Source organism: Aotus nancymaae, unplaced genomic scaffold, assembly GCF_030222135.1.
Source record: "Aotus nancymaae isolate 86718 unplaced genomic scaffold, 86718_ANA_hifiasm-v0.15.2.pri h1tg000040l, whole genome shotgun sequence".
In the NCBI taxonomy this organism is placed as follows: domain Eukaryota; kingdom Metazoa; phylum Chordata; class Mammalia; order Primates; family Aotidae; genus Aotus; species Aotus nancymaae.
The window spans coordinates 79,012,028-79,028,967 of record NW_026988454.1 but is presented as its reverse complement, the minus strand read 5'-3'; the positions used below and the strand labels follow the sequence as shown (position 1 = coordinate 79,028,967).

The 16,940-nt window shown below is 37.1% G+C and overlaps 2 protein-coding genes across 5 annotated transcripts in view; one reads left to right on the top strand and one right to left on the bottom strand.

Moving 5' to 3' along the window:
* Nucleotides 1–11,372, top strand: part of SLC35A1 (solute carrier family 35 member A1) — a 33,449-nt gene extending 22,077 nt beyond the window's left edge. For all 4 annotated transcript variants that reach the window (XM_012444221.3, XM_012444220.2, XM_064360859.1 and 1 more), the window contains 5 exons: nt 63–215; nt 5,173–5,239; nt 7,479–7,655; nt 8,113–8,247; nt 10,724–11,372. In XM_012444221.3, the coding sequence (XP_012299644.1) occupies nt 63–215; nt 5,173–5,239; nt 7,479–7,655; nt 8,113–8,247; nt 10,724–10,851 (660 nt within the window). In that variant the 3' untranslated portion in view covers nt 10,852–11,372. The remainder of the gene's footprint in view (nt 1–62; nt 216–5,172; nt 5,240–7,478; nt 7,656–8,112; nt 8,248–10,723) is intronic.
* RARS2 (arginyl-tRNA synthetase 2, mitochondrial) overlaps nt 5,259–16,940 on the bottom strand; it is an 85,841-nt gene continuing 74,159 nt past the window's right edge. Inside the window, exons 16-20 of the mRNA XM_012444217.3 lie at nt 16,751–16,860; nt 16,285–16,380; nt 14,953–15,027; nt 13,593–13,656; nt 5,259–13,146 (exon numbers count right to left, since the gene is read on the bottom strand). Of these exons, the coding sequence (XP_012299640.2) occupies nt 13,060–13,146; nt 13,593–13,656; nt 14,953–15,027; nt 16,285–16,380; nt 16,751–16,860 (432 nt within the window). The 3' untranslated portion in view covers nt 5,259–13,059. The remainder of the gene's footprint in view (nt 13,147–13,592; nt 13,657–14,952; nt 15,028–16,284; nt 16,381–16,750; nt 16,861–16,940) is intronic.

Below are 16,940 nucleotides of genomic sequence, written 5' to 3'. Positions count from 1 at the left end.
CAAATAATATATTTGTATTAGAGACTAGTATTAACTGTATTAATTCATTCTTTTGTTTTTAGGTGACCTACCAGTTAAAGATTCCCTGTACTGCTTTATGTACAGTTTTAATGTTAAACCGGACACTCAGCAAATTACAGTGGGTTTCAGTTTTTATGCTCTGTGCTGGAGTCACGCTTGTACAGTGGAAGCCAGCCCAAGCTACAAAAGTTGTGGTAAGAAACAAAATGTACACTATAACTTCCCATAAATAGAAAACTTTAAGTCTTTTACTGTTCAGTCACACTGTACACAGCATGACTACATTTCTTTGACTTAAAATAACTTTCACCTTATAGATAGGCCTTCTTTAGCATATTATTAGTGATAATAATACTTACTGGCTGTTTCTCAGAGGAGAATATGCATAAAGTATGTTAGAGACAGAAAGTACCTTAGAAATAATGTATTCCACCCCCTCCATTTCATGGGTGACAAAACTGAAGTCCAAAGAGGTGAAGGAACTTGTTCTAAATTACAGTTAATAGCTAATTTGTGACCACGACTGTGCCAGTTTCCATAGTGTATATGTTTAGAACTTTTAGACTTCTTTCAGACATCTCAGAAACACTGGGCAAGGTTTTCTCCATCTAGTTTTCATCTTCTCCCTCAACTCTCAGTCTGTGGCACATCTTCCTACTATCAGCAATAGGGATGACAAGGGAAGGAGTGTTCTTACTGATAATTGATAATTATCTTTAGTTTTTAAGAGTTAATGTGAAGGTACATACCTGATTTTTAAAGAGTTAATGTTAAGATACATACCTGATTTTTTTCGTATATTGTATGCCTCAATCCGTTAATTCCCCAAAGATAAATAGGAAATGGGATGCCAGTGAATAGTTTTGTGAAGGTCACGGGCTTCCTACAGTTGAATATTTACTCCCTTTAACTTTTAGCAAACAGACTATGGTTCTCTTAGGAAAGGAAGGCAGCTGGGTTGTACAGTGCTTATGAACAGTATCATATCCCCACCCTCTGGTGTCCTTCCCCAATTAAAACAGCCCTACTGTTTCTTTCTACAATATGGTTTCTAGACAGAGACTTCCTGATCCCTGCCTTCTGCCCCTACACTTTTCCTTATATTTCTTAGATGCATTCATCTGTCATTATTTCTTAGTATGTCCTAAAACTCCACTGTCTCCCGATGTTGCCTAAGTAGTATGAGGCACAGCTTCATAATTACCCCTTTGTTCTGAATACTAGAGACTTGTTATATGGTTATGTGTCACTTAACAAAAAATACATGTTCAGGGTTCTGAGAGATGCGTCATTAGGTGATTTCATTGTTGTGCAAACATCACGGAGTATACTTACACAAATCTAGATGGTATAGCCTATTTACTACACACCTAAGCTGTACGGTATAGACTATTGTTTGTAGGCTGCAAACTTCTGTTAAGTTACTGTGCTGAATACTGTAGGCAGTTGTAACACAGTGTAAGTTTAGTGTACCTAAACATAGAAAAGGTGCACTGAAAATAGTTTTGTCTTACAGGACCACTGTTTTATATGTGGTTCATCATGGACTGAAATGTCATTATGTAGTGCATGACTGTGTTAATTTCTAGGAGGCAGGCAAAGCATCTATTTTACAATTGATCATAAACCACTACATGTAACTGTGTCACCTAAGTAGTTTGTCTCCAGTGTGTCTTGTATTATCTGTCTGTACTGGCATGCATGCCTCCCATACTGGTTAAGTGGGTTCCAAGTGTCAGAACTTGAATAGACTGTTGACACTAGAACTCAAACTCTGGCTTATTCTAAACCAGAATGCAGGGTGTGTTTGTATTTATTAAGCTCATCCTGTTAAGCTTTGGGTCATTGCTCAGCCCCTTAAGTTCTTTCCAGTTCTTATCTATTATTAGCTTCTCCTGGGGGTATTATGCTTTCCAGAGTAAAAAAGTATGCCTTCTTGGTTTTTACTGAAAATTTTAGATAGAACAGGACCAGAGTTCTGTGGCTGTACCTTTAGAATTCATTCTAGCTTGATCTTTTTCTTGCTTACTGAACATTTATCATCACTGATAGTTTTTATGGGTCAGGAATTTGAGGATGCCTTAGCTAGCTGATTCTAGCTTGAGGTGGCAGTCAAGATATTGGCTAGGGCTGCAGTCAGCTGAAGTCCTGACTGCGGCTGGAGGATCTGTTTCTAATGTGGCTTATCTGTATGCCTGGCAGGTTCGTACTGGTGGCTGGTCTAGCTTGATTTTGTTAAATTAACTAGCATTTTTCTGTATGAGCATTCACACACTTATGAATTGTACCTTTATCCTCACTACATTTCTGTGTTGTCTGTAAATGTATGTGGTGGGCATGGTGGCTCACGCCTGTAATTCCAGCACTTCAGGAGGCTGAGGCAGGCGGGTCATGAGGTCAGGAGTTTGAGATTAGCCTGGCCAACATAGTGAAACCCCATCTCTACTAAAAATACAAAAAATTAGCTGGGTGTGGTGGTGGGTGCCTGTAATCCCAGCTACTCGGGTGACTGATGCAGGAGAATCGCTTGAACCCGGGAGGCGGAGGTTGCAGTGAGCCGAGATTGTGCCACCGCACTCCAGCCCGGGCCAAGGCTCTGTCTCAAAAAAGAAAAATACATAATGCAAGTCTGTCAAATTTCTTGCCAAACATTATCTCTGTGGAATTCCCCTCATCACTTAACATTAGGAATCCTTTCAGGAAGGAAATCTGGTATGTTTCATGCTTAATGAAGTCACACTATTTTCCACTGATGACCATTAGACTTTTTAGTACAAGTCATCTCTAAATCTGTTCTAACATTTTGCTGGTAATCAGTCTAACAATAACAGCTGCAGTCACTTATATGGCACTAAATATTAGCATTATCTAAGTGCTTTATATACACTAACTCACCTGCTTTTCTTGTTAGTCTTTTAAATTTATTTAGGTAGGTAGTCTAGGCAGAGAGAATTGCTTGAGCCCAGGAGTTCAAGACCAGCCTGGGTAACATAGACCATGTCTCTACAAAAAAATTAAAACTTAGATGTGGTGCATGCCTGTAGTCCCAGCTACTTGGGAAGCTGCGGTGGGAGGATCACTTGAGTCAAGGAGGTTGAGGCTGCAGTGAACCATGATTATACCACAAGATCCTGTCTCAAAAAACAAAACAAAAAAAACTTTAATGTCTTATAGTATTTTCATAAGTGTCCACTTATTCTGAGTTTTCGATTTCTTGATACTGTTCTTAAATTCCTGGTTAGATTCCCCTTGGTGATATATAATACTTCAGTTTTTTTCCTGTAAAATCAAAATTCAGTGAAGATGCCCTTCTTTAGTCATGTTGATTTCCCTTTTTTTTTAACTCATCACCAGAACCTCCTTCTTCAGTACTCTTAACCTCTCTTGAATCATCTTTTCATGAGCCATGGAATTCTAACTTGAAGTTTTATATTTTTGAATTTTGATTTATTCAGGACTGGAGCACATGCCTTTTAACTGTGCTGTGTTTGGCCCATGCTAAGATCACATGGTTGCTTTCTTTCAAAGTTTCCATCACATCTGCTTCATCACCTAGCAGTTTCTTGTTAGTCAGAATCAAGTCCAGATAAGCCATTTCCATCACTATTTTTCCTAACTGTAGAGAGATTAAACTGGCAGGCAAGTAAGTCAAGAATTTATCAGGCACTCTATTTCTAGCAGTTTGATAGTGAGCGAGTTCTCACAAGATCTGGTTGTTTTAAAGTGTATGGTACCTTCCCCTTTGCTCTCTTGCTCTTCCCAGCAGATGTTGGGATAGTTGGTATCTCACACTATGATTTTATTCTATCTATGCCAGTCTTGAAATTTGTATTAGGAAAGTATCCTTGTTAATAATGTGTAGTCTATAGCAGTGGTTTTCAAACTGTAGTGTACCTCAGAATCAACTGGAAGGTTGGTTAAAACAGATAGCCTGACCCATTCCCATAGTTTATGGTTTAGTAAGTCTGGTGTAGAGCCTGACAGTTTTTATTTCTAACAAACCCCCAGGTGGTGCCACCGCTGCTGATCCAGGGCCCATACTTTGAGAACCACTGGTCTACAGTATCTTCTGTTTCTCCTTGTATTTTCATGCAAACATTTTAGACCAAGCTCGCTCTCTCAGGTACCAAAAAGTGGTACTTTTCTTATATTAGGCTTATTTATCTTGAACAAGGTATATACTTTCTTGTCATATTACAGTCATGAATCTCAACCCTGTAATTGCAATGAAACTATTGAGATAGTATTTATCTTTCAGGAAAGACTGATGAAAGCTCCTGACAGTTTAGAAAAGAAAGAGAAAATAATAACACACTACACAGAGTGGGTAGTTTATAAAGAACAGAAGTTTATTTGGCCTGTGGTTCTGGAGGCTGGGAAGTCCAGAACATGGTTCTGGCATCTGGCGAGGGTCCTTCTATGGCAGAAGGAAGAAGTGAGCCCATGCAACAAAGAGGGAAGTGGACTGAACTCATCCTTTTTATCAGAAACCTGCTCCCTCAATAACTAACTCATTCCCTCCATAATGGCATCAATCCTTCTTGAGGGCAGAGCCTTTGTGACCTAATCATTTCATAAATGTCCACCTTTTACTACTGTTGCAATGGCAATTAAATCTCAACATGAGCTTTGAGGTGGAAATTCAAACCGTAGCAGTGTGTATAGACGATGTATCTCGTACACAGAAGGTATACTAAAGATTCAGTGAATTGGGGAGTCTGAAAAGGTAGCACTTTATCCTGTAGGTCATGAGGAATAAGTAAGTTAAATTCTTATCATTTTCAGGATTGATGCTATAAGTTCTTGAGTTAGAGTGATAGTAGAAATTAAAATTAAGAAGCATGCTGACTTGGGCTGTTTAAAAGTTCATGCTAGAGTGCTTATTGGTAGTAAGAAACTGGGCACACATTATATTAAGCATATACTATGGCTGTGACTTGAGGGACACATTTTTTCACTTAAGCCAAGTGCCCTGGTTAATTTCTGGAATGGTCTTTTTGTTTGTTTAGTTTTGTCTTATTCTGTAGAATACTTGTGTCTGATATGGAAATACTTTTAGTAAGACTAACACAGGTTTTTGTATCTGTTTGGACTCTTGAATGAATGCTGTTTATTAGTCACTAAAAATAACTTCAAAAATTAATATTGCAGGTGGAACAAAATCCATTATTAGGGTTTGGCGCTATAGCTATTGCTGTATTGTGCTCAGGATTTGCAGGTAAATCATAAAAGCATCATTTTATTCTTTTGTCATATTTTTTGAAAACATCAAACTTTAGACACCAGTCTAGTTTATATTGCTTTCTCAGTTTTATTCCCATTAAACTTTATCTTCTTGCTTATATGTAGTTTTGTGTCAGCTGTTTTTCCAGTAAATGTATACAGCATTGTTTAACTAAGTTCAGACTCAGTCTCTATTCATACTTGTAGTTAACTATTTCGGTCATCCTTGACCACCTCAGTCCAGCCAGGAACCCAAAAGTAAATGAAAAAAGACCTCTGAAAATGGAGAAAATGAGCCTTCTGAAAGCTCTTTCCATTTTTCTGGAACTGCCACTATCCTCAAGTCAGATCCTGCTGCTTTAGGTTGTTATCTTACGAGCTAAGTATCTTTTTTTTCCCCTGTAACCTCAAGTTCTCTCTCTGCTTTAACAGGTTAGGAGCTATGGAGTAGGATGACGAGGTGGGTCGAGAGTACCTTAGAAAACATAATACATAAAACTAACAACCAAACAGGGAGGAAAGACAACACAAAATCACTAACATCAAAAATCCCTGGAAATCTGGAGTTGTATGTGTAGGGACAAGCACTCCTCCAATGCATCAAGATAAAGTATGAATATTAAGTGTAACATAAAAAATGTTTTAGAAATAGTTCCAGCAGAGAGGAAAGTTTGGTTTTTATTCTGCTTAAAGCTTTTAGTGGAATATATTATAGCTATACATCTTTATTTGTACCTATTTCAAGTCAGGACTCTATTTTTGACTAGGAAAGCAGGCTGAATACAGAAGTAAAATACTGCTTGTAAATGAGATGTTTTATAAGAGGAGAAAATATAAAATCAGGAATACGCTTAATGATAGCATTGTGTTGTAGAAACCAAATTGGGAACAAAAATTGAGTTACCTAAAAAATATACTATTTGATTTTTTTTGCAATATTTTGAACAGTTAAATTATTATGTCCAACATTTAGTTCACCCTCTTAATACACAATTGAGGGTGGTTTAAAATCTCTGTTTTGGGTAACTAAGCACTGAATAAAATTCTTTTCCTAGAAGGTAAAATCAAAGGTGAAAATAAGAATAGCTATTTTATGTTTGTTCCCATTCCAATGTAGACTCATCAAAAAGATCTTGTTTTTCATTGGACTTTTTAGTTGTTAAGTACTTCACAGGCAATTTCTAAGTCTCTAACATGATGTTTATAACTAAAATCTTTAATCACTTTGTAAAATATTCATTTTAAGCGCTTAAAATATTCATTTTAAGCAGGCGAGATATGGGACTTTTTTTGTGGGGGAGAGGTATCATGTACTCCTTTGAAGTACCTGAAAAAAATCTATGGAGCTTCAACTCCAGAAAAATGCACATATACACAAAATTTATTATCTAGTTGAGGAGTTCATGATCCGTCTCACCTTGTGTGTGAACTTGGCTTGCGGTGGCTCACGCCTGTAATCCCAGCACTTTGGGAGGCCAAGGTGGGCAGATCACCTGAGGTTAGGAGTTCGATACCAGCCTGACCAACATGGAGAAACCCTATCTCTACTAAAAATACAAAAAATAAGCCAGGCGTGGTGGCGCATGTCTGTAATCCCAGCTACTTGGGAGGCTGAGGCAAGAGAATCGCTTGAACCTGGGAAGTGGAGTTAGCCATGAGCCGAGATCGCACCATTGCACTCCAGCCTGGGCAAGAGTGAAACTCCATCTCAAAAAAAAAAAAAACCGAAAATGGCTTCACACAGCAAATTCTATTTAAATTTTGGTTGTCCCTCTGAAAAGATTCCTAGTGGTGACTATAGATTGTGTTGCAGAATTAGTATTCATTAGTAGGCAGATATTACAGGGATGTGATTAAGATAATTCACTCTTAATAGTGTAGTTTTTCAGCTGACCAAAGCAAATAATTTTTTTTTGGCATTAAGTAGTACAGAGAGGTTTTGTGGTCTCTCTTACTGCCATAATAAAGGCAGAAACTGTCTTAATTTAACAGCCTTCTGTTAAATGTAGCCTATAAACTTCCCACTTAATTATTCTATATACTCTATAAAAATGCAAATTTATAATGTTCATTATGCCATGTGTCACAACCTACATAATAAATGCACATTTAAGTAAAGTATGTTTGTTCCCCAAATCATGTACTTTATATATCTCTAGTGTATTGTTCTAAATGAAAGACATTTTAAGTTATAGTAATCTTTAATATTTGCATGTCTAATTTTCTTCTTTCAGGAGTATACTTTGAAAAAGTTTTAAAGAGTTCAGATACTTCTCTTTGGGTGAGAAACATTCAAATGTATCTATCAGGGATTATTGTGACATTAGTTGGCGTCTACTTGTCAGATGGAGCTGAAATTAAAGAAAAAGGATTTTTCTATGGTTACACATATTATGTCTGGTTTGTCATCTGTAAGTATCCAGGAATTAAGGGTTCTTAGTAGATCCTTTATTTTTTTTTTAACGTTAGATGTCCATTTTAAGCTGTTGTAGCATTTTGAAATTAATCCTTTGATACTGTAAATACCAGTTTGAATATAATTTTCATTTTATTGACTTAGTTTTAATTGTGAAGGCAAAATTGCTTTGGGATAGCAGTGCCCCAAAATATCTAACGTATTAGCAAAAAATGTGTAAAATTTAGTAGACCACATAGCTTTATGGGCATTGCTTTGGAAAACCAGTGTTATAGAGGAACTACTACTCAGTTGTAGTGCAAACTCTCTCAGATGACTCCTTCTAAGGAAAATAGTTATTTTCCTTTTCCTAGGTAAATTAGTATGGCATCTCTGGGGATGAAAATTGCCTCACCATTATGGAATGTTTCATTTATTTGAGTGTTAAGATTTTATTTCTTTCTGTATACAAGTTCTTGCAAGTGTTGGTGGCCTCTACACTTCTGTTGTGGTCAAGTATACAGACAACATCATGAAAGGCTTTTCTGCAGCAGCGGCCATTGTCCTTTCCACCATTGCTTCAGTAATGCTGTTTGGATTACAGATAAGTATGTCTTAGTTTGTGTTGAGTTTTTAACGTGGAAGAGCCCCTCATTTCCTTGATTCATTCCACCAATACACCTGTTCATAGTTTTGTGGAATGTGGCTAAGCAGTACTTTAATTAAGTGGTCCTAGAGCTTAAGACAAGGGGTACTGATTCTATGTGAAAGTGAGGGGGCTTTTTTTTTTTTGTAGTCAGGGCTTCCCTGTATTTTTAAGTATTATATATAGGACAATTTCAGTAACTGAATGTGAGAAGGTACTCATGGAAATACATATAAAGACTTTAGGAAATTACAATTTTTGTTTTGTTTTGAGACAGGGTCTCACTGTTGCCCAGGCTGGAGTGCAGTGGCACGATCTCAGCTCACTGCAACCTCTGCCTCCTGGGTTCAAGCAATTCTCCTGCCTCAGCCTTCCAAATAGCTGGGATTACAGGCACTCGCCACCATGCCCAGCTAATTTTTGTATTTTTAAGAGACGGGGTTTTACCATGTTGGTCAGGCTGGTCTCAAACTCCTAACCTTGTGATCTGTTTGCCTTAGCCTCTCAAGCAGAGATTGAGAGGCGTGAGATTACAGGCGTGAGCCACTGCGCCTGGCCTTTATTGTTGTGGATTTTTTTTTTTTTTTTTGAGATGGAATCTTGCTCTGTTGCCCAGGCTGTAATGCAGTGGCATGATCGCGGCTCACCACAACCTCTGCTTCCTGGGTTCAAGCAATTTTCCTGCCTCAGCCTCCCAAGTAGCTGGGATTACAGGCACACACCACCATGCCTGGCTAATTTTAGTAGAGACGGGGTTTTACGACCATATTGGTCAGGCTGGTCTTGAATTCCCGACCTCGTCATCCATATGCCTCGGCCTCCCAAAGTGCTGGGTTTACAGGCTTGAGCCACTGCGCCCAGCTGACTTTAGGAAATTATTTTCAGCAGTCAATTTAAACTATATTGGCTCATTATTTAGAAAAATGTAGAAAACATCCTTTATTCCCCCCTCAGGTTGTACTTTCCAACTGCTTAGGAATTGGGTTTGAGATGGTTTTGAAAACAAAGTCAAAATCTAGATTTTGTCTTTTATATCTTTGCTTCATTCAGTATGTAATTAATACAAAATTCATTACTATAGCTGGCATTCCAGTACCACTGCTTTGCTAGTCCTAATATAATTTTCCCAACTGTCACACCCAGCATTAAGTTGGCTCTAAATTATTTAAGCAATGATACTGACTTAACATTTCAGGGTCCTTTTATAGTGTAATAATTTTCTTTACTGATAACTATTATAAACCAACGTATGAAGAATATCTGTTAAATATCTGTATTAAGTGACTTGGCTTATATTTACATTTCATTTTTAAACTGACTCCTGTCTATAAATGGAAATAGAGAAATGTCAGTGTTGTAGAAATCCTAGAAAACCATTTATAGTGTTTGGCAAATCTTGCCTGTACCATTTATTAACCGTGCAATCTGGGGGAACTTATGTACCCTGGGTGACACTTTCTTTTTCTGTAAAATGGGAATAATATCACCTATTGACTAGGATGGTTTTCAGGTGAAATGCTTGAGTAGTGCCTGGCACTACTTACCCACCACTTACCATTTCAGTATCTGGTACTTCCTGTCTCTCCCTTAGATGTTTTTCTACCTGATGTGGGTGAACTTTTAGTTGTAATTCTGATCTATCTTTATGTTCAACAAAGTCCTTATACCATTGCTCATAAGAAGTATATAGGAACAGTTTAATGTTCTTACTGATGGTCAACTAGCATGTCTTAGCAATCTTTCAGTTAACTGTTTAGATTTAAGTTTTTCTCTTACCTTTCCCTTTTTTGAAGGCAAAGCTGGTCTTTTTTAGTTAGGAGTGAACTAAAATAAAGCTTGGTATCATACATTTGTCAAATTAGGACAAGTTATAATCCGGCTTCTTATATCATGATGTTTAAGATTAAGATGAAAAAAGGGTTAAAACTAGTAGGAAATGTAGTTTTATTCAGTAAATTATTGCTGCATATACTATTAAGAAATTATCAATGGTTTGAATGATTGGTCACCTAACTGAAATTTGCTCAACTTTCTTTTACTCTAAACTTTCACAGGTTTCTGGTGTCATGGAAAAGCCAATCCTACCATATTTTCTTTTGTACTTACATATATTTTATACTTACATTATTTAAAAATTATATACTTTATAAGGAAATTAGTATGTTCTTTGTCAGAGTGGTCAGATAGTGTCAGGTAGGCATATTCATGTTCTAAAAAGTCTGTAGTCAGTAATCAACACTGCCTTGATTTACCTGCCCTGCCTCCCCACTCCTTTTTTTTTTTTTTGCTGTAATGGAAGACCTTTCTAAACCGTACCGTCATTAAAATATCATCTGATAGTGTTAACCCACAATTAGAAGTTTTCAAAATTTTAAACTGATCATTGTTAGGCAGTTTTAAGACATACATACAGATAAAGCTGTTTTTTTTCTTTTCAGCACTCACCTTTGCTCTTGGTACTCTTCTTGTATGTGTTTCCATATATCTCTACGGATTACCCAGACAAGACACTACACACATCCAACAAGGAGAAACAGCTTCAAAGGAGAGAGTTATTGGTGTGTGATTTTAGCCTCACGTGAGACTCCTGTTAAGACTAAACCATTAGCATTAGAGCCTTAAGTCAATCACAGAAGGTAGCATAAACAAATAACAAATTAACTAACTGTATGGCATAAGAATTAAGAAGATCAGTGCTGTATGTGGAAATAACAAAAAAAGCTATCTGAGTGAATTGTTAATACAGAAACTTAATGTGGACCTGTCTGGGGTCAAACTATATTGTTTTAGAATGAAGGAATTTTATTACTGTGTATTTATATATAATTTGTACATAAAAAGTATGGAGATGATGTAATGTTAAAAAAAAATCATGTGAGGCTACAATATTCAAGTAACAAAAGTTTGGGACAATGTCTAAGGGTTAAAGTGCCAAAGCCATTTCTGTACTAACAACTGTTCTCTTGTTCAGGTACCAGGGGAGAAGGATGACCTCTCCTTGTTCTCCTATTCATGTACAGTATTTTGTCCTAGCAGCAGCAAAGACCTAGCTTTTTTCTTAACAAGAGGCAGAAACAAGACAGGCTAGTTCAGAAACAAGCAATGTGTAACCTCTCAAAATGAATCTATTTCATAACTCAGACAATGATTTCTGGGTGGTGACTGAGTACCCCTTTAGTGCTATATTTGTGCCATTCATTGTCTGGTTCGTATTTCTTTGCTGTTAGATGATATACTTTTCTTCAAAAAAAATTTCTAATGTCACTTTTGTACTTTTTTAAATAAAGTATGTTTAACTGTTGGGCTCTCAATAATTTGTGAAATTTCAGTGTTTTAAAAAACATTTCTATAATGTTAATGGGGAAATTCAGCAATAAACGTCTTTATATAAATTGTGTTTAATCACTTTTTTATATTATAGATATGACCATTAAGATAATGCACTTGTATTTTCCATATGTGGAGTTGTATAGTTAGTTAGGGTTCTCTGGCTGCCAATCAACTCTGGCAAGCCTTAGGCAAAAAACACTTTTTAAGAAGGTCCACAATCAGGGCTATAGGAGTCTGGCTTCTAAGAATTAATAAACAAACAGTCTTTTCAGCTTTTGTAAAGATTCGACTCTACCCATTACTGTTCCTGTATGATTTCACTCAAGATTCAAATAGGAAGACACTACGGATCTTGGGAGGAGAAAGTTTCTTCAAGTAGAGAGGGATATTGGATGTGTAAAACATGTCCCTACTTTATATTTTTATCCCATGGCTGGTTTATGCTAAGAAAAATTTGACACTAAGAGGAAAATTTGCTATCTGGGAGCTGAATCTTTTCTAGGACTAAGAAGGTAAGCCATAATTGCTAATATGAAACAATGTTCACTCTAACTACAAAAGCTTCAGTTTGTGCTAATTTGCTTTTCTACTCATAAACAGTACTGCTTGCTGGTATTCAAAAAACTACTATTAGCAACATTTAGAATAAATTATAGCAGACCTGAATGGAAATGCTGAAGATGGCCATACTGATCAAACATACCATATCCTACTCTTGTTGCCTAAGCCATGCTCATGTTATCTAATGAAGCCATACAAAATGTATGTTACCAATATGAAGATACATGAAGGAAACTATAAGAAACTCCATTTCAAATTATAGTTGAATTAATGGACTACATTTTACAAAAAGATCCTAATTCAATGTCCTTACAAGTAATTCCCTGCTATTAAAGTGTACTTAGTTCCCGAGTTCACAAAGTTAAGAGTTACCTGTATATATTAACTCAAAGGGAAGCATGAGATCTATTCTCTCTGGGAGTAGTTGTCAGCTATATTGACAGAAAGATGCTTATTTTTGATCTCCCTATGTTTATTCCAAACTAGCCACAATTACAAGAAAATTGAGACTCCCACCCCCCACCAATTCTTTTATGAAAACATTAAAAATCATTTCAGTTATAAGAATAGTTTCTGGAAGAATGACATGGTAAGAAATTTCAAGCCAATGTTTAAACTCAAATCCTTTTAGCCCCAATTAGGCCACAATGCTTTGAATTTAAAAAGTTTCAACTTAATGTCTATTTAAATGCCTACTGACCATGAGAGAATTCAGATGACTTATTTAAGGATAAAGGCTGAATAACTTGACAAGTCATACTTTAAAATACAGATTCTGACACCTATAAACTATATAGAATAATCATTTAAATTCTGAACAGTAAGGCATCTCAGAATAGATAACTAGAATTCATTTGACATTAAAAGCCATTTTAATTGGAAATTACATCCTACATACAGGTGTTATTCCAAGAAGTTTCATTCCATTGGCTAGGACAGAACGGACAGCTTTGAAAAGATGAAGTCTGGCCTACAAAATAAATCAAAGAATGACAAAATGTTCAACAGCCTAGCTGTAAGTAAATTCATGAGAATGGTTTTAAAGGTAATTCTAACTTTAAAGCAGGAACAGTATGTCAAAGTGCTGTACAGTTATCATAGGCAAGAGAAGATAAATTCCTAGCATCCCTTACAGTAAGACTTGTACATAGGGTGTCATGGAGTAGGAGTGACAGTATCATCACACAGTATGGCTTCAGATAAGGTGAATTTATCATTGTATTATTTCATGTAGGAAAATGTGCTTCAGTCTAGCATATTGGGAAGTATATAAACATTGTTACAGTCTATCAGCTGAGGAAGTATACTGCTACAGTTGAACAGTAGAATGCTATTTTAGAAAAATTTACAAGATTGACTTAGTAATATTAGTCTGAGGAGCTAGAGATTATACAGAAAACATTCAACATAACGTACCCCAGCCACTTCAGGAGGACTATCTTTTATTTGTAGTGTTTTGTGTGCCACAGCTGCAAGATGACTGAAATAAGAGAGAAATCGTGATAGTACCAGCAGTAATTTCCTGTTGTAACATGTGAGCTTGATATGTAATCTTACTCCCTCAGTAAAGTCCAGAACCATTAAAGGATGTATTTAGAATTGTAAAGTTGAAACTGGAATTTAAAACTCAAGCTTTAGATCTTGGCCCTATTCTACTACTAAGAAGTGGGCAATTCTTAAGATTATGATTTCACTGTTAATCTTACAAATATTGGAGATTCTTTTCTAATCATTTTTCCTCAATTTAGGCAGCCTACAATCAAATGTATAACACAGCATGGCCTTTCCCTCTGTACAGTGAGGTGGGGTAGAGACTAGTTACTATCCACTCTCCACACACACTGGCCACCCTTCTTTAAAGCGTCTTTTAAATTTAGGTATGGCAGTAAGTAGAACAATGGGCTAGAGAAATGATACTGAAGACATCAGTTTTAATGATAAAATGACATTTCATAAGACTCTGTGGCTTCTTCACCTCTGTATGTTTTAAGTGTCACTTAAAGGAAGAACAAAAACCTTACATAAATCTAGGGAAGACGAGGTAAAAAGCATAATCAAGAAAACAGTCCTAATAAGTGTCTAATTTCAATAAATGTTGAGTAAAAGCAAAATTTCCTTTGTTAAATAGCTTTATGGGAAGATACAGCTGCTGCTATGTAAGAGTGGACTCAACTTTGATTCCAAGTTTCTAAAACAGACACCATGAAACTGTCATTAAAGATTAGAACAATTTTTCTAGCTTATTTTTCTGTGCCTCTGCTTAAAATCCCTGTATGGACCCCAATGCCCTGAAAATAAGTCTAAATGCCTCAGTGCATGGCAAATAGGTTTATACACGCTTCATTTATCAGCCCTCCCAGGACAATGCTTATGGATCCTTTAAAATGTATTATTATGTTCTTGGTCAATGCTAGGCTTTTTCCTTCCCAGCCACATTGCTTCTCCTGATTAATATCTCCTTTCCTCTGAGAAGCCCTCTCTGATATCTCAAGGCTGGGCTGGCTGCCCTAACACTGTCTCTTATGTTCACTCTAACACACATGCACTGTGCTGTAACTGTGTAGTTGTCAGTTCCCATTCTCTAGACTATAGTGACAGGACCTTGTATCACTGAATGAATGAACATTAACTGCTAATTTGTATAGATGAAGCAATAATTTCTGTAACTAAAAGCATATCAGATTTTAGGCCAAGGAATTTGTTTATAGGAAACGTTTAGATGAAAGAAAAGTCTCAAATGTCATTAACACCTGAAAACAGGAAGACTATAAAGTACCTTAAAGTTAGAAGGTAACTGACAATATGCCTGGGTTGAAGGTCTTGAGATGATCTATAAAGCACCTCGTCGAACCTAAAAGATGACAGAATAGTGAACAGGAAAGGACTACATGTTACATTAAAGTAAAATATTAGACATTAAAAGATCGTAAATGTCAGACTGACTTGACATGATTCAGAATAGTAGGTATGGCCAGGTGCAGTGGCTCAAGGCTGTAATCCCAGCACTTTAGGAAGTAGAGTTGGGCGGATAACGAGGTCAGGAGTTCGAAAGCAACCTAGGCAACATGGTGAAACCCTGTCTCTACTGAAAATACAAAAATTAGCCAGGCGTGGTGGTGAGTGCCTGTAGTCCCAGCTACTTGGGAGGCTGAGGCAGGAGAACTGCTTGAACCCAGGAGGCGGAGGTTGCAGTGAGCTGAGAACACACCACTGCACTCCAGCCTGGGCGTCAGTGTGAGACGCCATCTCAAAAAAAAAAAAAAAAAAAAAAGGTATATGAAAAAGTGTGTACATTTGAATACAAAGGAACATTTTTCTTTCTTACAAATTCCTTGATGGCAGGGACTTTCTAAATCATCTTGATATTCCTTAGACCTAGTCCACAGCAAAAAGTTAAATTACAGCTGGTGAATGTAAAAAGCCTTCAGCCACGTTTAGGAACATAAAATATAAACTAGCAAAGTCTACCCTCAATGCTAAGAAAACCTGGTTGGCTTATTTTTCCTCACATTTGCTATTGTACATGTGGGTAAACTTTTCTGATCCCAGGAAAGAACCACTGACTACTATTTGGCAATCAAAGAAAACCGCCTTGTTCATAACCACCCACATCTCTTCTAGAGACTAATCCCTTCACCAACAATGCCCATCAGAACTAAAACGTGGTCTCTTGCCTAGTGCAGGAGCATCAGATACCTACACGTATTTGAGACTGTGAACCAAAACCAAGAGGCAAATGGAGGACTTATGGTCTCTAGGAAGCTGCACAAAGGCAGATATTTTCCTTCATTTATCACAGAGGGCAAGAAGATGCTCTTTCTCAAACTAAACGGTTATGCTTTTATCAGGCTTTATGTGAACTAGAGGCAACTAGATGTGTGCTAATTCATCAGTGATATTCTGAAGACCCAGACTGTCCTTGAGCATTGGCTTAATCTATGGCCTCTGTCTGCCCTCAGAAGGCAAATAATCACTTTTTAGGCATACCTTTGGGAAAAGTCTAGAGGCAGGAGGTAAGCTACTGGCCTACTGATTCTACTGGGCAGCAAAAATGCCAATAGCCATTTTGATAAGCAGAGGCACACTTGATGATCTCTGGAAAACATACCTGAGAAGATGCTGGAGAATTGAAACAGACTGTGGCTCTTGTAAACAAGCAGTGTTGAAGTCATTCAGGTAACCACATCCAAAAGTCTCTTCCAAACTGTTATCAACAGTTTAAAGTTAAAAACATCAAAAGATTAAAAAGACATACAAGGGCACAGTGCTGCAAGTGATGAACATCACCTTATAATACACAATTTTGGTCTCCTTAGTATAGCCCTAGACTTTGATGCCAATACTATTTGATTTGATACTTTAGTTTTCCCTAAATCTACAGTATATTCTTGGCAGGGTTATTCTGAGGACTAAGTAAGATAATACATGTAAATGCATTTCTTACATAGGTGTTCAATACAGACGATATTGAAAACGCCCAGAAAACACGGCATCTGGTCTTAGAATCACACCCTTCAGGACCTAGCCTGGGGAAGGACAGTGCAGCACAAGGTTTCCCTGCAGCCTCTTCTCACCTGTGGAGGCGGGCGTGTGTGTACTGTAGGAAGACTCCCGTGTCCCCGCGACTCTGGAAAACACGATCCCAGTTGAACTTGTAGTCAGATAAGAGTAAACCTTTGAAGTCCTAAAACGACAGAGAAAATCTTCACTGCTGGGATTTGCTCTAGTACCAAACAAAGGGCCTCACAGATAGGAGTCTTAACA